Source organism: Choloepus didactylus, chromosome 1, assembly GCF_015220235.1.
Source record: "Choloepus didactylus isolate mChoDid1 chromosome 1, mChoDid1.pri, whole genome shotgun sequence".
Classification (NCBI taxonomy): domain Eukaryota; kingdom Metazoa; phylum Chordata; class Mammalia; order Pilosa; family Megalonychidae; genus Choloepus; species Choloepus didactylus.
This window is the reverse complement of record NC_051307.1, coordinates 189,224,860-189,245,862: the sequence shown is the minus strand read 5'-3', so window position 1 is coordinate 189,245,862 and position 21,003 is coordinate 189,224,860. Positions and strand designations below refer to the sequence as shown.

General features: G+C 42.3%; 1 protein-coding gene across 5 annotated transcripts in view; it reads left to right on the top strand.

The window, feature by feature from the left end:
- The window catches only part of TRANK1 (tetratricopeptide repeat and ankyrin repeat containing 1), a 220,691-nt gene that overhangs the window by 79,855 nt on the left and 119,833 nt on the right, over window positions 1-21,003 (top strand). For all 5 annotated transcript variants that reach the window (XR_005218462.1, XR_005218461.1, XR_005218469.1 and 2 more), the window contains 3 exons: window positions 207-461; window positions 2,120-2,296; window positions 2,976-5,870. Coding sequence is in view for 1 of the 5 variants with exons in the window: in XM_037847084.1 (XP_037703012.1) it covers window positions 207-461; window positions 2,120-2,296; window positions 2,976-5,870 (3,327 nt within the window). In the remaining 4 variants the exon portion in view is untranslated. The remainder of the gene's footprint in view (window positions 1-206; window positions 462-2,119; window positions 2,297-2,975; window positions 5,871-21,003) is intronic.

Below are 21,003 nucleotides of genomic sequence, written 5' to 3'. Positions count from 1 at the left end.
CCAAGGTCAGCGGTTACTCTAACAGTCACAAGTAGCTAAGGAATTTGCTCAAAATAATTACTTGTTTATAGTTCCCCCAGTGCTTAAAAATACTGGTTTGTAATTAATGTTAATTATGTACAAATGTGTTGGGGTTAGTTGGGGTGGGGGGTAGAATAGAAATAATGAACCTTTTCTCAGAGTGTGGTTTTTCTTATTTTTGAAAGAGATCCCTCCTGACCTGGTCTGTGACATTAATCGCGACTGTGCCAGTACCTTCATCAAGTTCTTACTGGAGAAACAGAAATGGCCCGAAGTTCTTCTGCTGCTGACCCGCAAAGTAAGTGGGGAGCCACCGTTCGGAGACTCGCTCATCAAAGACTGCAGTTTCTCAGACCTCGACATCTGTGCCATCATCCCACACCTCAGCAGCTGGGACCACAGGAAGACACAGCTGCTAGGCTGTCTGATAGACAGAGGAGGTGAGCGAGCCTGGGTGATAAACCTTGGAAAGTTGTCCAGATGGGGAGGTCCAGGCCACTGCTTGTCACTGGGTCTTTCACTTGTTTTTCAGGACTCCACTAAATTCTGCCTCTTTCTCTCCTGGTATCTTTTTGTTTGGTAACAGTGATGGGGGGTTAACAGCCTGTGAGTGGGTGTTGCCCTAGATGAACTGTGCCTTTTTTGAATTCCAGTTCCCATTACTGTTTTCTCTTTCCCTTTTGTGTGAGAAACATCAGGTATTTGCGGCATGGCGGGGGGAGTGGGGGGGTGGGGGTGGGGCTTTGCCCTGGTTTAGCCCGCAGTATTGATTTCTTCCTTACCTCTGGCTAGACTTTTCCCTGCACTTGATGTGCTGTGTGGGTCTTGGCAATTCTTGGGGCATTCTTTTCCAATCCATGGTTTGGGATTTGAGATGCTTGTTTTTAAAGCAACAGCCAAACAATCGGTGGGTGGAAACATCTGCTGCTTTAATCAGAATGCTCACACATTGCTGGGTGTGCGTCTGGAGTGTGCAGACGTCTTGCTGTATCTGGTTTTATTTTAAAATAAATTTGGAAACACCAACCTGCTCCCAACCCCCATCCCCACTCCCACTAATGCCATTACTAACTGTGTGGCCTTGGGCATGCTATTTATGTCTTTGTGTCCTCATTTATGAAATGAGGATGATGATGGTTCCTATTTCTTAGGGTTGTTTTGAATTTTAATTTATGGAAGCTGTTGGAAGAGTGCCTTGTATGTGTGGTTTTCTGCTTGCTTTGCCATTTAAGGAGAACTGTCCTTCGTAAGGAATAACATGTTGGTTCCTTCATAAGGAATAATACGTTGGTCCTCATCTCTCTTAGGGCTGTAGTGCAAAGCCTTCAGATGTTGGCTCCACCCATGGCTTTCAGGAAGTAAATACAATGCCTTCTACAATTTTTTTCTCCAAGCCCATGTTTGTTGCTTCCTTTGCCAAGAAACGACAGCTGAGATGGCATCCCTGTTTTATTCCTTGTTCAGGAAGCATTTATAGAGCACCTAAAAGGGATAAGGCACTAAGAACCAAGGCACAGCTACCAAAGGCATGTGTAGTTGGGCCCACAGAGCCACAGGGAAGTGAGTCTGAATGTGTTGGAGGTCAGAGAGGCTGCAGTGCAGAGGTGGTTCTTGAGTTGAGCTAAAAATAAAGTAAAATGGGGGAGGGGAAGTGTCAGGGAAGATGGCAATTGAGGGTAGACAGGCATTCTAGGGGAGAAGCATGGTAGAAGCAAGAATTGTAGGAAGCAGCACCCGTATCTTGATTGCCAAGTATGAAATCCTGCATCCCAGTCAAGTGTTGGGATAACTGTTGTTCCTGTACCCTGCCCTCACTCTAGGGAATGTTAACAATGGGAACGTCCTGCTTTGGGACAAGAAGGGGATCTGGAGAGGTGGGAGGGGCAAGGTCTGCGAACAAGATCTGGGTTTCACCCTGAGGGCTCTGGGAAGCCTTTGCTTTCCAGAAAGGTGGTTGGAGTGGATTGGGAGTAGGGTCAGTGTCAGCTCCTCCCTTGGAACTAAATGGCAGAAGCAGTTTCTCCCTCCTCAGGTGACCAGGCTGCGCCTCTCCACAGGGATGTAGCTCATGAGTGCCCTTCTCTTCTCCCTCTCCCAGCTTTGCCCGAGGGTCTCCAGGAGAGCCAGCAGAGGCCGCTTGTCCTGTGCCTGAAACATGAGGACTTTGAGTTGGCTTTTCTTCTCTTGACCAAAGGTGCTGATCCCCGTGGTATTTCTCTCACGGAAGGAGATACTCCTTTACATGCAGCACTCCACATCTTTTTAGATATAAAAGGTAAGCCCTTATTTTTAAAGCAGTCTTCTCCTTGAGGAGGAAGCTGGATATTAGAACTGATGCTGTGGTTTTTGGTCTTTCCTTTTGAGAAAACCACTGAGCTGAAAAAGGCCTATTCTTGGCCAAGGATGCCCCTGTTTCTTGGCCTCTCACTCACAGGTTGAGGGGGTGAAGTGACTGTCTTGATGAATGACTTGGGTGGGTTAATTGAGGATTCATGAAAGCCAAAGTTGTCTTTCCATAGCTGTCCAATATTTTTTCATTTATTTATATCCTTTTCGAGTTTCCTGGCATAAAGGATCCTGCTGGAATGTTACAAGGTTATTACAGGGTTTCTCAGCCTTGGCGCTCTTGATGTTTTGGGCTGCGTAATTCTTTGTTGTGGTGGGCTGCCCTGTGTATTGTAGGATATTTAGTAGCATCCCAGTTCTGCTCACTAGATGCCAGTAGTATTCCTCCAAGTTGTGGCAATTGAAAATGTCTCCAGATATTGCCAAATGTCCCCGGGGGGCAAAATCACCCCTGATCGAGAACTACTGGTTTAGGTAATGGGTATCAAATACTTGATGAAGTTCAGTGTTCTGAGATGCCCCAGCTGGCATTACTCCCAAAGCCAAGGGCCTTTTGTCCTCTGGGAAGTATGGCTCAGCACTCACAGGGTCTTGTTTGTGTCTTTCAGCTGACATTGGTTTTAACTTCCTCAATCACCTGTTGGATCTGTTCTGGTCCAATCCAACTGAATTTTACTACCTCAACCCCAACATCCAGGATGGCAATGGGAACACGCTGATGCACATCCTTTTTCAGAAGGGCATGCTGAAGCGCATGAAGAAGCTGATAGACCTGCTGGTGAAGTTTGACATCAACTTCAACCTGAAGAACAAGGAGGGCAAAGATGCACGGCACCGGATTAAGAAGAATGATGCTCTGCTCATGGCCTGGAACAAAGCTCTGATGGAGAGCAGGCGGAAGAACCGGCAGGACTCTGCTTCACACCAGGGAAAGCTTGCGAAGTCTGCTGCCCCTGGACACATGTCTCAGCTCAAGTCCCAGGGTTCATTCAAGTCACTGCCATGCGGTGTCACTGTCATAACCCCATCAGAAGAATCTGCGGTCTCTGACAGCTGGGAGACTGTTCCCAATGCCCAGGTGACAAGACAGGAGCCTGGAGCCATCAGGCCACGTTCTCTGAGAGACCGTCTTGTGCAGGACATCATGAGTTTGATTCAGCAGGTGGAATTGGATACATGCCTCCCAGAGGACTATCCTCGGTGCTCTGAGTCTCTGGAAATTGCTGGCAAAGTAGTAAAGAAAGACGAGTTCCAGCAGACTCCAGGTACAGGGAGGTCTAAGTGTAGTGGGAACAATCTGGTCCTCCCTGAGGCGGGGGAAGGACCTGTCCAGGCAGGTCTTGGAGCCACACAGCTCGTTCCTGTTGTTAACGGAGGGAGGGAAGGCAGTGACAATCAGGAGGACTGTAGCATACAGGATATTGAGGCCTGCTTCCAGGACTTTGATAACATGACGTGGGAGATCGAGTGTACTTCAGAAATGCTGAAGAAGCTGTCAAGTAGGGCAATGACCAAGGTCATGAAGAAGAAAATCATCCTTGCCATCCAGCAGCTGGGGAATGGCGAGTGGACCCAAGGCCTACAGAAGCGGCTTAAGCACCTCAAAGGAAGCATCCAGCTATTCGAAGCTAAGCTGGACAAAGGAGCACGGATGCTGTGGGAGCTCGCCATCGATTTCTCTCCTCGATGCAGCGAGAACCCGGAGAAGATCATTGCCACAGAGCGCAACATGCACTCCACAGAGAAGTCGGGACGGGTCTACACAGAAATCATCCGGATCTGGGACATTGTCTTAGATCACTGCAAACTGTCAGACTCCGTCAGGGCCATCTGCAATGCCTACAACCGGGGCTTGTCTTGCATCCTGCGGAAGAAGCTGAAGGGTATCAACAAAGACCAGGTATTTGCCAACATGAAAATCCAAAAGCGAATTCCCCGCTGCTACGTCGAAGACACAGAGACAGAGAAGGGCAGAGAGCACATTGATCCCGAGTACTTCCCTCCAGCCAGTGCAGTGGAGACAGAGTATAACCTCATGAAGTTCCACAGCTTCAGCACCAACATGGCCTTCAACATCCTCAATGACATGACGGTGACAGTGGAGTACCCCTTCCGGGTGGGCGAGCTCGAGTATGCCGTGATCAACCTCAACCCCAAGCCACTGGAGCCCATCATCCTCATTGGGCGGAGTGGCACTGGGAAGACAACTTGCTGCTTGTACAGGCTCTGGAAGAAATTCCACATTTACTGGGAAAAAGCCGAGCAGGCAGGAAGCCCGCTACTGGCCAAACAGATCTGGCTAAAGAGAAGGTTGGAAATGGAACCCAGAGAGGAAGGTTCAGGTCAGGAGGAAGAAGAGGATGAGGATGAGGAAGAGGAAGGTTCAGTTGAAGTGGAAACAGTGGACAGCATAGATGAGGAGCAAGAGAGTGAAGCCTGTGTGGGGGTACCCGACGTGGAGCAAGTGGAAGTCAGCCAAGCAGAAGTGTGTGCCCCAGAACATCCCCACCAACTGGAGCATTTACATCAGGTCTTTGTCACCAAGAACCATGTCCTGCGCCAGGAGGTACAAAGAAATTTCACTGAGCTTTCCAAGTCTACCAAGGCCACGAGTCACTACAAACCACTGGAGCCCAATGTACACAAACTCCAGGACCTGAAGGATGAGAACTTTCCACTGTTTGTCACTTCCAAGCAGCTGCTCCTCCTGCTTGATGCTTCTTTGCCCAAACCATTTTTCCTGAGAAATGAAGATGGAAGCTTGAAAAGAACCATTGTAGGGTGGTCCACTCAGGAAGAGATGACCATCCCCAATTGGCAGGAGGATGAGGAGGAGGCTGAGGTGGATGGCGACTACGGTGAGGAAGAAAAAGCTACAGAAGTTCGCATGGGTGAAAATGACCCCCGGGTGTATGTGACATTTGAGGTGTTCACCAATGAAATATGGCCCAAAATGACCAAAGGGAAAACCTCCTACAACCCCGCACTAATTTGGAAAGAAATAAAGTCTTTTCTGAAGGGTTCTTTTGAGGCTCTCAGTTGCCCCCACGGAAGACTTACTGAGGAAGCATATAAGAAATTAGGGAGGAAAAGATCCCCCAATTTTAAGGAAGATCGGAGTGAGATCTATAGCCTCTTCTGCCTGTATCAGCAGATCAGGTCCCAGAAAGGTTATTTCGATGAAGAGGATGTCCTGTATAACCTGTCCCGGAGGCTATCAAAGCTTAGGGTGCTTCCATGGTCCATCCACGAGCTCTATGGTGATGAGATTCAGGACTTCACTCAAGCTGAACTGGCGCTGCTGATGAAATGCATCAATGACCCCAATGCCATGTTCCTCACTGGGGACACAGCCCAGAGCATCATGAAGGGCGTGGCCTTCCGCTTCAGCGACCTGCGGTCTTTGTTCCACTACGCCAGCAGAAACGCCATCGACAAACAGAGTGCCATCCGGAAACCCAAGAAGATCCACCAGTTGTACCAGAATTATAGGTCCCATTCGGGTATGTCCAGGCCTTGGGCTCACCTATGGGGGAGGGCACTTGGGCACTGACCTGGGGCTGCTTTGGAAGACATGGACTAGCTTTCCTTAGGCTTCTGCCCTGGAGTTAAGACATTAGAGACCTTATGATTTCTGCTACTACACATCTTTTTTAAAACACAAAACTTTTATTTTGAAATAATTTGAATCTCACAGGAAAGTTGCAAAAATAATACAAAAACTATACAGAGAACTCCAGTATACCCCCTACTGAGATACCCAGATTTACCATCTTGTAACATTTTACCACATTTGTTGTATCATTCTTTCTAGATGTCTGGCTGCCTACCTACTTGCCTTCCTACCTACCTGTCTATTTCTAAACATTTGAGAGTATGTTGCATTCATTGTGCTCTTTAACACTTAATATTTCCATGTATATTTCTTAAGAACAAGGATATTCACTTATATAATGATGTTAAGCATATAGTCAATATTCCAGTTTTTTCCATTGTCCCAATAATGTCTTTTTGGTCATCTTTATCTTCTGCTAATAGATCCAGTCGGGGATCATGTATTGCATTTAATTGTCATTGTCTCTTTAGTTTTTCTCTCTCTTTTTTTAAAAATTCTGGTAACATAAAATTATATTATGTTTGACAACATAAAATTTCCCATCTCAGCCACTCCCCAAGCATAAATTCAGTAGCATTAATCACATTTACTGTGTTGTGCTGTCATTACCAAAACTTTTCCATCACCCCAAACAGAAACTCTGTGCCAGTTAAGCATGAACTCCCCATTCCCTACCCCCACTCCAGTCCCTGATAACCTCTAGTCTAATTTCTGACTCTATGAATTCGCTTATATTTAGTATTTCTTATCAGTGGGATCATACAATATTTGCCTTTTTGTGTCTGGCCTATCTCACTCAACACGGTATCTTCAGGGTACATTCATGTTGTTGGCTGTATCAGAATTTCATTACTTTTTACGGCCTAATAGTATTCCATTGTACGTGTATACTACATTTTGTTTATCTATTCATCTGTTGATGGACACTTGGGTCGTGTCTGTCTTTGGCAATTGTGTAATGCGGCTGTAAACATCAGTATGTAAGTATCTGTCTGAGTTCTTGATCTCAGTTCTTTTGGATGTGTACCTAGAAGTGGGATTGCCAGGTTGCTGGGTAATTCGGTACTTTCTCAGGAACTGCCAAACTGTTTTCCACAGTGGCTGCACCATTTTACATTCCCACTTATAATGAATAAGTGTTTCTGTTTTTCCAAATCCTCTTTAACATTTGTTATTTTTCATTTTTCTAATAGCAGCCATTCTAGTGTGTTTAAAATAGTATCTCATACGTTTTTTTTTATTTTGAAATAAATTCAAAGTTATAGGAACAGTTGCAAAAACAATACTAACCCCATACAAAAAATTCCATCATACCCTGACCCCCCCTCCCCCGATAGCTCAATCCACCAACCTTAACATGCTGTCACATCACTATTTCTTTCCCTCCCTCCCTCCCTCCTTCCTTCCCTATCTATCATCCATCATCTATTGCTCTGTCTTCTGAACATATGAGAGCTAGCTGCACACATCCTTGAACATACACTATAATTCACATATACACTTCCCATGAACAAGAACATTCTTTTATGCAATCCCATTAAGTGCAGCTAAGAAGTACAAGAGATTCAACAATGATACAAAACTTACATTCTATATTTCCTTTACCTTATGTCTCAACTGTGTCCCTTTGAGCCACCTGTCCTCTATCCTCCAATTCCATCCAAGTTCATCCTTGGCATTTAATCATCATCTATTTACACTTTTTTTTTTCACTTGTGGAAACATATATACAGCCTAAATCTTCCCATTCCACCCCCTCCCTAGCCTTCCATTAGTGGGATTAATCACCTTGAGAATGTTATAATGCTCTTTCCCACCTTCCATTACTAGACATTTCCCTTCACCTCAAACAGCAACTCCACCCTCATTTCTTAACTCCTCATTGCTCCTTCCCCCATTTCTCTTAACCCAAACTCTACATTTCATCTCTATGGTTATATTCTCTGATAATTTCTTTGTGTTTGCTGTGGGGGTTAAAATTAACCTCTTAAATCCATATCAATCTTGTTTTTCTTTGATACCACCTTCACTTCAATAGGACACATAAACTATGTTCCTACACCCCTCCATTCCCCTACCTTTATATAGTTGTCTAAAATTACATATTTTACATTGAGTTCAAAACCACTGATTTGTCATTAGAGTTTGTGTAATTTATATCATGTGGGAAGTAAATAGTGGAGTTACAGTTCAAAAATTATTGACTTCTATTTGTAATCCATTGTGATTGGAGAATGTGCTTTGAGTATATTCAATTTTTTTTTAAATTTCTTGAGGCTTGTTGTATGTCCCAGCTTATGGTCCCTTCTGGAGAAAGATCCGTGATCACTAGAGAAAAATGAGTGTCCTGGTGCTTTAAGATGTAAGGTACTATATATTTCTGTTAAAATTCTCTATATCTTTTTCTCCTTTCTGTTGTTTCTCTGTTGGTAGGGCTCCTTTTAGAATCTGAAGTAGGGCAGGTCTTTTATTGGCAAAGCCTCTCAGGATTTGTTTATCTGTGAAAAATTTAAGCTCTCCCTCAAATTTGAAGGAGAGTTTTGCTGGATAAAATATTCTTGATTGGAAATTTTTCTCTCTCAGAATTTTAAATATGTCATGCCACTGCCTTTTCGCCTCCATGGTGGCCGCTGAGTAGTCACAACTTAGTTTTATGTTGTTTCCTTTGTATGTGGTGAATTGCTTTTCTCTTGCTGCTTTCAGAACTTGCTCCTTCTCTTCAGCATTTGAGAGTCTGATGAGACTATGTCTCGGAGTGGGTTTATTTGGATTTATTCTATTTGGAGTTTGCTGGGCATTTATGCTTTGTTTATTTATATTGTGTAGAAGGTTGGGGAAGTTTTCCCCAACAATTTCTTTGAACACTCTTTCTAGACCTTTACCCTTCTCTTCCCCTTCTGGGACACCAATGAGTCTTAAGTTTGGTTGTTTTATTTTATCTGTCGTATCCCTGAGATCCATTTCAATTTTTTCGATTTTTTTCTCCATTCTTTCTTTTGTTCTTTCATTTTCTGTTCTGTGGACTTCTAGGACACTGAGACGCTGTTCAGCTTCCTCTAATCTTGTATTGTGAATATCCAGAGTCTTTTTAATTTGGCCAACAGTTTCTTTTATTTCCATAAAATCTTCTATTTTTTTATTTACTCTTGCAAAGTCTTCTTTATGCTCTTCTAGGGTCTTCTTTATGTCACTTATATCCTGGGCCATGGTCTTCTTGATGTCCTTTAAATCCTTTGCCATGCTTTCGTTCCTCGATTGTATTTCTTTGATTAATTCTGCGAGGAACTTTGTTTCTTCTGATAACTTGATTTGTGTGTTTGGAGTTGGATTCTCCATATTGTCTGGTTTTATCATATGCATTGAGATTTTCTGTTGTTTTTGGCCTCTTGGCATTTGCTCTGCTCGAGAGAGTTCTTTCAATTTGTAAAAAAAACCTATCTAATTTTTCAGAAACACTGTTTGGTGACATACACTTTCTCTAACTAACCAGCAGATGGTGTCTGTGAGACACCTATACCTCTCAAGTCAGTTCTCCACCTTGTCCCCGCGGTGTGTGGGGAAACGATTCTTGTGGGTTCCAGCCAGAGAACTCAGCCTGGGTGTGCTGCTGGAGCCGTCCGCCCTGAATGTGGGGCGCTTGTACGGGTGTCCAGAGAGGAAGGACAGCCTCAATATTCAAATCCCTCCGGTTCCCGGAGATTGAAGGCCACCGCAAGAGTCCAAGCCTTCATTTCATTTCAGCCCCAGCCCCTCTCTCTCTTGATGTCCCGCAAACCACCGGACTTGGCGTAGTGTCCCTGGGATCTCCAAGCGGGTCCCCCTGCCCAGCCGCGATCCTCCAGGACCTCTGCCGAGGGAATGCTGTGCTACGTCAGCAGTGTGCGCCGTCCCTCAAGGGAAGCCCCGGGCCGCCGGGCTGAGCCAGCTCGCTTTCAGCCCGATGCAAAAATGGCCGAACGGGGCGTCTCCACACCCCCCTCCTTGCGCAGTTCCTCCTTCCCAGCTCCGGGACAACTGGCGGGGCTCTGGGCTGTGGGCACGGCCCCGGGCAGGAGTTTATCCAGCCCTCCTGGGAGCGAGCTGCTAGTCGCGGGGTTACATTCAGCTTCTGGCTCTTCCCTCCGTTGCCCTGGCCCCAGGGATATCTGCAATGGGCTATCTTCCAGGCCAGACACTGAGAGACCGGCCCAGCCCCCTCTTGCTGTGTTTTACTGTGTAGTTCCCATGATCGCGCCTGCAGCCGCTCCTGGGTTTTTCCCTTTTTTTGTTTTTTTTATTTTTTTTATTAAAAGAGCCCGTCGGTCTCCAGATGCCAAACCCTGGCTTTCCCAGACTGCCGCGCAGCTGCGGGACTTCCAGCCAGCTTACTCATTCGTTTCAGAATACAGACTCCCAGTTTCAGCAAGTATACGGCCCCTGGGAACTAGCAGATCTCGTCCAGCTGGCACATCGCTGTAACCGGTATTCTGGGTCACTCTCTGGTCCTTATCTAGTGTTTTCCACGGAGGTGTTCCTTAGCCCTGTCTCACCTAGCCGCCATCTTGGTTTCTCTCCTCATATGGTTTTGATTTGCATTTGCCTAATGGCGAATAATGTTGAGCATCTTTTCATATGCTTATCGGCAATTTGCTTACCTTTTTGGAAAAATGTCTGTTTCCTTGCCCATTTTTAAATTGAGTTGTCTTTTTGTTATTGAGTTGTAGGATTCTTTATATATTCTGGATATTAAGCCCTCATCGGATATGTGGTTTCCAAATATTTTCTCCCATTCTGTAAGCTATCTTTTTATGTTAGGGATTGTGCCAGTTTGAATGTATTGTGTCCCCCAGAAAAGGCCATATTCTTTGATGCAATCTTGTGGGACAGACATATTAGTGGGGATTAAGTTGGAACATTTGGATTAGGTTGTTTGCATGGAAATGTGCCCCACCCAACTGTAGGTGATAACTCTGATGAGATATTTCCATGGAGGCATGGCCCCACCCATTCAGTGTGGGCCTTGATCAGTGGAGCCATATAAATGAGTTGACAAACAGAAGGAACTCGGTGCAGCTGTGAGTGACATTTTGAAGAGGAGCTACAGCCAAGAGGGACACTTTGAAGAAAGCACAGGAGCTGCAGATGAGCGACAGTTTGAAGACGGCTGTTGAAAGCAGACTCTTGCTCTGGAGAAGCTGAGAGAGGACAAATATCCCAAGTGCAACTAAGAGTGACATTTTTGAGGAACTGCAGCCTAGAGAGGAATGTCCTGGGAGAAAGCCATTTTGAAACCAGAACTTTGGAACAGACGACAGCCACATGCCTTCCCAGCTAACAGAGGTTTTCCGGACACCATTGGCCATCCTCCAGTGAAGGTACCCGATTGCTGATGTGTTACCTTGGACACTTTATGGCCTTAAGACTGTAACTGTGTACCAAATAAACCCCCTTTTATAAAAGCCAATCCATCTCTGGTGTTTTGCATTCCAGCAGCATTAGCAAACTAGAAAAGATTTTGGTACCAAGAGTGGGGTGCTTTTGCTGCTGAGTTTGCAAATACCAAACGTTGGAACGGCTTTTTAAATGGATAAGGGGAAGATTCTGGAAGAATTGTGAGGAGCTTGGTGGAAAAGGCCTAAACTGCTTTGAAGAGCCTGTTTGTGGAAATATGGACTCTAAAGATACTTCTGACGAGGCTTTAAACAGAAATGATGAATGTGTTACTGCGAACTGGAAGAAAGGCGATCCTTGTTTTAAAGTGGCAGAGAATTTGGCAAAATTGAGTCCTAGTGTCAGATGGAAGGCAGAATTTAAAAGCGACAGCCTAGAATATTTAGCTGATGAGATCTCCAAGCAAAATATAGAAGTAGCCTGGCTTCTCCTTGCAGCTTATAGTAAAATGCGAGTGGAGAGAGATAAATTTAGAACTGAACTCTTGGGTTCAAAGAAACCAGAAGCTGATGGCTTGGAAAATTACGGGCTTCCAGGGGGTAGAATCCCAGAAGCTACAGCCCAATGTGAGCATGTAACCAAACATGGAACCCAGCCACCATTTCTGTATAAGCCAAGATTGGAAAAGGAGTTAAGCAGAAAGGATTTGTAGAAAGTCCTATTGTCTGACGGCTTTGACCCCTATGTGCTTCATGCAAAGCCAACAGAATTTTTGCAAGATCTTTATAGACAGAACCATTGCTGGTCTGGACTGGAGGAGACAGACAAGGAACAAACTGAAGGAAAAATTTCTTCAAAGACAGAGCCATGGAGGTTGAGGTCTGAAGTCAAGAGGCCTTGGGCTGGGAGAGTGGAGTGGCCCACATGCATGGAAAGGGTGAGTTTGCCCTGGAGGTTGAGGGTGGGCCTTCTACCTCGATGCTTCGGAAGAGTTTTGCCACCCCAGGCCCCAAAGAGGGTGGAGCACATTTCTAGGAAATTGGGGAGAGCCTGGCTGCCACCCCATTGTTCTGAAGGGGTTGAGCATGTGTCCCGGAGATGGAAGGGAATCCGGGTGCTGCCCCGATGTTTGAGGAGGGTGGGGCTGAGAAGGTGGTCTCCCCTATGTGTGTATATGTTGGAGAACTCACCCCAGCATTTGGAGAGGAAAGGGCTGTCGAAAAGGTCCTTAGGAAGGGTTAGACTCTTGCTCTTTCAAGCCCCAAGGATGCAACGTCGTTCTGTAAATGACTCTCAGACTTTGAAATCTAATGGAGTTTGCCTTGCAGGTTTTAGGAACTGTTTTGGTCCCTTAAACCCTGTTTTCCTTTCAGTTTCTCCTTATGGCAATGGGAATGTTTATCCTATGAATGTCCCTCCTTTGTATATTGGAAGCACGTAACTTGTTGTAAGTTTACAGGGACAGAGCCAGAGGGGAATTTTGCTTTGGGACAGACCATGCTTGTAACTGATTTTGATGGGGTCTTGTACTTACCTATTGTTACTGAAATGATTTGAGTTTTTGTGATGGTGTGATGGGATGAATGTATTTTGTATTTGGAAAGAATATGTTTTTCTGGGGTCCAGGGGATGGAATGTGCCAGTTTGAATGTATTGTGTTCCCCAGAAAAGGCCATATTCTTTGATGCAATCTTGTGGGACAGACATATTAGTGGGGATTAAGTTGGAACATTTGGATTAGGTTGTTTGCATGGAAATGTGCCCCACCCAACTGTAGGTGATAACTGATAAGATATTTCCATGGAGGCATGGCCCCACCCATTCAGTGTGGGCCTTTATCAGTGGAGCTATATAAATGAGCTGACAAACAGAAGGAACTCAGTGCAGCTGTGAGTGACATTTTGAAGAGGAGCTACAGCCAAGAGGGACACTTTGAAGAAAGCACAGGAGCTGCAGATGAGCGACAGTTTGAAGACGGCTGTTGAAAGCAGACTCTTGCTCTGGAGAAGCTGAGAGAGGACAAATATCCCAAGTGCAACTAAGAGTGACATTTTTGAGGAACTGCAGCCTAGAGAGGAATGTCCTGGGAGAAAGCCATTTTGAAACCAGAACTCTGGAGCAGATGCCAGCCACGTGCCTTCCCAGCTAACAGAGGTTTTCCAGACACCATCGGCCATCCTCCAGTGAAGGTACCCGATTGCTGATGTGTTACCGTGGACACTTCATGGCCTTAAGACTGTAACTGTGTAACCAAATAAACCCCCTTTTATAAAAGCCAATCCATCTCTGGTGTTTTGCATTCCAGCAGCATTAGCAAACTAGAATAGGGATGAAGTCCTTTGAGGCACAAAAGTTTTTCTTTTAAAGAAGACCCTTTAATTTTTCTTTTGTTGCTCGTGCTTTTTCTGTAGTCTAAGAAATCATTACCTAACTAAAGGTCCTGAAGATGCTTAGCTTTGTTTTCTTCTAGGAGTTTTATAGCTTGGGTTCTTACATGTAAGTCTTTGATCCATTCTGAGTTCATTTTTATAAGTAGTGTGAATTAGGGGCCCACCTTCATTCTTTTGCATGTGGAGATCTAGTTTTCCCAGCACCATTTGTTAAAGAGACTATTATTTCTCAATTGAGTGGACTTGGCACACTTGTCAAAAATCCATTGGCTATAGATGTGAAGGTTTATTTCAACTCTCAGTTCTATTCCGGGTCCAGATATCTGTCCTTGTGCTGGTACTGTGCTGGTTTAATTACTGTAACTTTGTAATAACTATTGAAATTGGAAAGTGTGAGCCCTTCAACTTTGTTCTTTTTCAAGATGGTTGTGTGTTTCTAGGACTTTGTCCATTTCTTCTAGGTCATATAATTTATAGGTATACAGTTGTTCACATTATCCTCTTATTATCATTTTTATTTCTGTGGAGTCAGTAGTAATTTCCCCCCATTCATTTCTGATTTTAGTTATTTGCATCCTTTCTCGTTTTTATGTTCAGTCTAGCTAAAGATTTGTCAATTTTATTGATCTTTTCAAAAAACCAACTTTTAGTTTCATTGATTCTCTCTATTGTTTTTTCATTTTCTATTTCATTTAAATCCTTGTTGTTTTCTTCTTTCTGCTGACTTTGGGTTTAGTTTGCTCTTCTTTATCTAGTTCCTTCCATTGTAATATCAGGTCTGTGATTTGAGATCTTTCTTCTTTTTTTAGTGTAAATATCTAGAGCTATAAATTTCCCACTCAGCACTGCCTTTGCTGCATCCAATAAGTTTTGGTAAGTTGTGTTTTCATTTTTATTCACCTCAATATATTTCCTAGTTTTCCTTGTGATTTCTTCTTTGATCCATTGTTTATGTAAAAGTGTGGTGTTTAATTTCCATATATTTGTGATTTTTCAAGTTCTTTGTCTTTTATTGATTTCTAGCTTCATTCTATTGTGGTAGGAGAAGATAAATCAGATTTCAATATTTTAAAATTTATTAAGACTTGTTTTGTTAATGAATGTGGTGTATCCTGAAAATGACCCATGTGCACTAGAGAGGCATATGTATTCTACAGCTCTTGGGGTATAGTTGGTTATAGTATTGTTCAAGTTTTCTATTTGCTGATTGATCTTCTCTCTAAATGTTCTGTGCATTATTGAAAGTGCTGTATTGAGGTCATCTACATTAATGTAGAACTGTGTATTTCTACTTTTAAATCTATCAATATTTGTTTCATATATTTTGGGCCTCTGCTGTTAAGAGAGCATACATATTTATAATTGTTATGTCTTCTTGACCCCTTTATCAGTATATAGTCACCTTCTTTGCCCCTTGTAATAGTTTTTTTTTAATTTAATTTTTTTGAGATTGTTCACATACCGTACAATTATCCAAAGATCCAAAGTGTACAATCAGTTGTCCATGGTACCATCATACAGCTTGCATCTGTCACCACAATTAATTTTTTTTTCAATTTTTAGAACGTTTTTATTACTCCAGAAAAGAAATAAAGACAAAAAAAGGAAACTCAAATCCCCCCATATCCCTAACCACCACCCCCTAATTATTGACTCATAGTATTGGTATAGTATGTTTGTTACTGTTGATGAAAGAATGTTAAAATACTACTAACTGTAGTATATAGTTTGCATACGTATATATTTTTTCCTATATGCCCCTCTATTATTGACTTCTGGTTATAGTGTCATACATTTGTTCTAGTTAATGAAAGAGACTTCTAATATTTGTACAGTTTATCACAGACATTGTCCACCACAAGATTCACTGTTTTATACATTCTCATCTTTTAACCTCCAGTTTCCTTCTGGTGACATACGTGACTCTAAGCTTACCCTTTCCACCACATTCACACACTATTCAGCACTGTTAGTTATTCTTACAGTTTGCTACCATTACCTCTGTCCATTTCCAAACACTCAAGTTCAACCTAGTTGAACATTCTTCTCATAATAAGCAACCGCTCCCAATTCTTTTGCCTCGTTCTGTATCCTGATAACTTATATTTCATGTCTCTAAGTTTACACATATTATCATTAGTTCCCATCAGTGAGACCCTGCAATATTTGTCCTTATGACTTCTTTCACTCAATATAGTGCCCTCAAAGTTTCTTCATCAGCCCTTTTTTTTTTTTTAAGATGGTTTTGTTCACATACCATACATTCCGTCCTAAGTAAACAATCGATGGTTCCCTGTATAGCCATGTATTTATGTGTTCACCACTATCACCACTATCTATGTAAGGACATCTCCATTTCTTCCACAAAGATGGAGGAAGAGTCAAAGAAGGTAGAGAGACAAAAGAAAAAGAAAAAGAAAAAGAAAGAGAAAAAACAAACAAACAAAATGACAGCTAGGAAGTAACAAAAGGAAAGATATTAAACTAAAGTAAAATAGAGTCTGACAATATCACCAGTGCCAACAGTCCTCTACCCTCCCTTTTGTCCCCCTCTTATAGGCTTTGGTATATTGCCTTTGATACATTAAAGGAAGCATAATACAATGTTTCTGTTAACTATAGTCTCTAATTTGCATTGATTTTATTTTTTCCCCCAATACCACCTTATTTTTAACACCTTGCAGGGTTGACATTCATTTGTTCTCCCTCATGTAAAAACATACTGGTACGTTTTATCACAATTGTTGAACACTCTAGGTTTCACTGAGTTAAACAGTCCCAGTCTTTATCTTTCCTCTTTCCTTCTGGCATTCCCCATGCTCCTAACCTTGCTCTTTCAACCATACTCACAGTCATCTTTGTTCAGTGTACTTACATTGCTGTGCTACCATCACCCAAAATGGTGTTCCAAACCTCTCACTCCTATCTTTTCGTATAGGTCTATAGTGCTCCCTTTAGTGTTTCCTGTAGAACAGGTATCTTGTTCGCAAACTCTCTCATTGTCTGTTTATCAGAGAATATTTTAAATTTTCTCTCATATTTGAAGGACAGTTTTGCCAGATATAGGATTCTTGGTTGGCAGTTTTTCTCTTTCAGTATCTTAAATCTATCACACCACTTCCTTCTCGCTTCCATGGTTTCTGCTGAGAAACCGGTACATAGTCTTATCAAGTTTCCTTTGTATGTGATGAATCATTTTTCTCTTGCTACTTTCAAGAGTCTCTCTTTGTCTTTGGTGTTTGATAATCTGATTATTAAGTGTCTTGGAGTAGGCCTGTTCAGATCTATTCTGTTTGGGGCATGCTGCATTTCTTGCATCTATAATTTTATGTCTTTCATAAGAGATTGGAAATATTCATTGATCATTTCTTCTATTATTGTTTCTGCCCCTTTTCACTTCTCTTCTCCTCCTGGGACACCCGTGGCATGTATATTCATGCATTTCATGTTGTCATTCAATTCTCTGAGACATTGCTCATATTTTTCCATTCTTTTCCCTATCTGTTCTCTTGTATGTAGGATTTCACGTTTCTTCTTTTCCAGTTCCTGAGTGTTTTCTTCTGCCTTTTGAAATCTCCTGTTGTATGTCTCCATTGTGTCTTTCATCTCTTGTGTTGTGCCTTTCATTTCCATAGATTCTGCCATTTTTTTTTTCAAATTTAAGTTTCTACCTTAGGTTTGCCCAGTGTTTTCAGTATACCCTTCATCTCTTTTGCCATATCTTCCCTAAACTTGTGAACTGATTTAGCATTAGTTGTTTCAATTACTGTATCTCAGTTGAAGTGTAAGTTTGTTCCTTTGACTAGGCTATATCTTCATTTTTCTTAGGGTAGGTTGTAGTTTTCTATTGTCCAGGCATCTGGTTTCCTTGGTTACCCCAGTCAGGTTTTCCCAGACCAGAATTGGCTCAGGTCTCAGAAGGGGGCAATATTCAGTATCATGTTTCCCTGATGGTTGTCTTAGAAAATTGACACACCCTGTGAGGCCTCTAGCCCTGGTGCTTTTCCTAACCTCCCCAGTAGATGGCACCTGTCAGCCTTAGTTTCTGTTTTGGCCCCCTTAGTTTCTGTTTTGGCTGTTTATCCCCAGGCTCTGGGGTCTGGTTCTGCATGGAAGGCCAGTAGTAGACCTGGGCACCACCTCCTTCTTCTTGGGGAAGATATACCCTCTAGGGAGTTATCATCAGCATTTAAATAGGTTCTTTGTCTCTTTGACTCTGCTGTCTACACCCTTGTCTGAGTCATAGCACTGTGAACTGAAAATGGCTGAGGTTTTCTCCACTGAGCCACTCAGGTTGAGAGAGAGAAAAAGGGACAGAAAGCCCCCTTTCAGGACCAGTCCATGGGTGCCAATTTCACTCGTCAGCCAGAGGTAACACCTGGTCTTCTGGGTCCCCTCTCCTTGGACAGGTGAATCTTCTGGTTCTTTAAGATCAGTCTACATAAGCCTTTGTCTGCTTGTTGGGGATTTGCAGCTTGTATTCAGAAGTCCACATTTGTTAATTAAGACCCTAGTTGGAGCTAGACTGAGCTTGTTCAGAGAGTGCTGCTTTCTACCACAGCAAGGTTTTGCCGTTTGGCCTGCCATGTGGGGAGGGGGCTCCTGGTGCATTTCTGCAGCTTTTACTTACAGATTTTATGCTGCAATCTCGGCCATTTCTTCCAATCCTGGTTGGTGTATGATGTGTGGACAGTCACAGTTGTCCCCCAGAAGTTACTCCAGATTATTTACTGGTTGTTCCTGGTTGTTTTTTAGTTTTCCAGGGGGACTAACTGACTTCCACTCCTTTCTATGATACCGCCTGGTTGCCTCCCTCTTGTAATAGTTTTTGACTTAAAATCTGTTTTATCTGATATTAGTATAGCTATCCCAGCTCAGTTTTGTTTACTATTTGCATGGTATATTTTTTCTTCCATCCTTTCACTTTCAACCTACTTGTGTCTTTGAATTTAAGGTGTGTCTCTTATAAACAGCATGCAGTTAGTTAGGTTGTGCTTTTTTATCCATTCTGTCAATCTCTGCCTCTTGACTGGAGAGTAATCCATTTACATTTAAAGTAACTACTGATAATGCAGGACTTTCTTTTGCCATTTCACCATTTGATCTTTCTAAGTCTTATGTCTTTTTTTATCCCTCAATTCTTCTGTTAATGACAACTTGCATATTTATTTTTTTGTAGAGTACCATTTTGAGTCCCTTCTTGTTTTCTTCTGTATGTGTTTTTCATTTATTTTCTTTGTGAGTACCATGGGGCTTAAAACTAACATCATAAATCTAGAATAGTCATGTTGGGTATAATACCATTTTAACTTCAATAACATACACAAATGCTGTCCCTATACCCCACTGTCCCCCCATCTTTTTGTTATACTTGTTGCAAATCATATCTTTATACATTGTGTGTCCAAAACCATTGATTTATCATTAATTTTTATGCATTTGCAATTTAGAAGCTGTAAGAAGTTAAAAGTAGAGTTATATACCAAAAAGTACAATACAGTAATATTGGCATTTATAATTCCCCATGGTTAACTTTGGAAGCCTTTATTTCTTTATGCTCTTCAATTCACCATTTAGTGTCCTTTACTTTCAGTGTGAACAATGTCCTTTAGCATTACTTGTAGGACAAGTCTAGTGGTGATGAACTCCTTCAGCTTTTGATTATCTGGGAATTTCTTAACCTCCCCTCATTTTTGAAAGACAGTCTCGTCAGGTAATTTTTGGTTGGTAGTTATTTTCTTTAAGCACATTAAATATTTCATCCCACTGCCTTCTTGCCTCCAGGGTTTCTGATAAGAAATTGGCACTTAAACTTATTAGGGCTCCATAAATAAGGAAAAACTATAAAACTCTGCTTTTCTCTTGCAGCTTTCAGGACTCTCTCCTTGTCCTTGTCCTTTGATGGGCATGGATCTCTTTGAGTTTATCCTGTTTGGGGTTTGTTGGGGTTCTTGAATGTGTATGTTTCTGTCTTTCATTAAATTTGTGAATTTATCTATCATTATTTCTTTGAATATTCCTTTTGTCTCTTTCTTCTCCTTCTGGGACTCTTGTAAAGCATATATTGATACATATCCCACAGGTCTCTTGTGCTCTCTTCACTTTTTTAAAATTCTTTTTTCTTTCTGTTCCTCTGCCTGGATCATTTTTATTGTCTTGTTTTTGAGTTCAATGATTCTTTCTTCCTCCAGCTCCAATTCCTTCTAGGGGGTTTTTCATTTCAGTTATTGTGGTCTTCTACAGTATATATGTTTGCATCCTTTTAAAAAGTTCTGTCTCTTTACTGAGAGTCTCATATTGTTCATGCATTATTTTCCTGATATACTTTAGTTGTTTATTCATGTTTTTCTTTATTTTCTTGAGCATATTGAAGATCATTTTCTTAAAGTCTTTGTCTGATAGGTCCAAACTCTGGTCTTGTTTATTGATGGTTTCTCAATTTTTATCTGATTCCTTTTGATAAGCCATCAGTTCCTTTTTTTTTTTTTTGTCTTGTGATCTTTTCTTGCACACTGTACATTTTAATACTTTAATTTTAACCTCTGGGATTTAGTCCCTGGGCTGTCTGTCCCTTAAGTTTTTATACATCTAGTGACATGATAGAGATTTCCTTGAGTAGCTGGAGCTAACAAAAACCAATGCAAAGAACACCTTTCACAATTTTTGCAAATTGCCTCTGCATTGGCTGGTGTTCTCCTTCAGAGGTTAGCCCTCCTATCAAGAAGATCAGCCCAAAGTGAAAGGGAAGTGCAGAGTCCTCTCTGTCTTTTCTGAGCCTGCATCTTGTCCTGTATTTTTTACTAGCTCATGGCCTTAGGAATTTCCCTATTTACAGAAATTCTAATGTACCCTCAATTCCCTGTGAAATAGATTCCTTCCCCCTCCAGGGAGCTCTATTGTATATCTTAAAACTGGTAATCCTTGCCCCAGACTGCTTTGACTTAATTGTTTCTTATATTGCTTTAGCTTACCGCAAGCTACTTCTGCCTGCCAGGCAAGTTCTGGGAGGGCAAGCCGAAGAAGGGTTTCCTGGTTTAGTCTTCCAGGCCGATACTCAATAGATTGGCACTTAGTATAGTCCTCACTTATCTGGTGTAAACCTGTTGGAAAGGGGTGATAGAGGCCTTGGTTGCTACCCCAGCTAACATCCAGTATTGCCATTGCCATACTCTAGGCACCCTTGAAAGTGGGCAAAACTATTCTTGTTTCTTTTTACCAGATATACTAACCCTTCATATTAGCATTCTTATAGCTCTAATT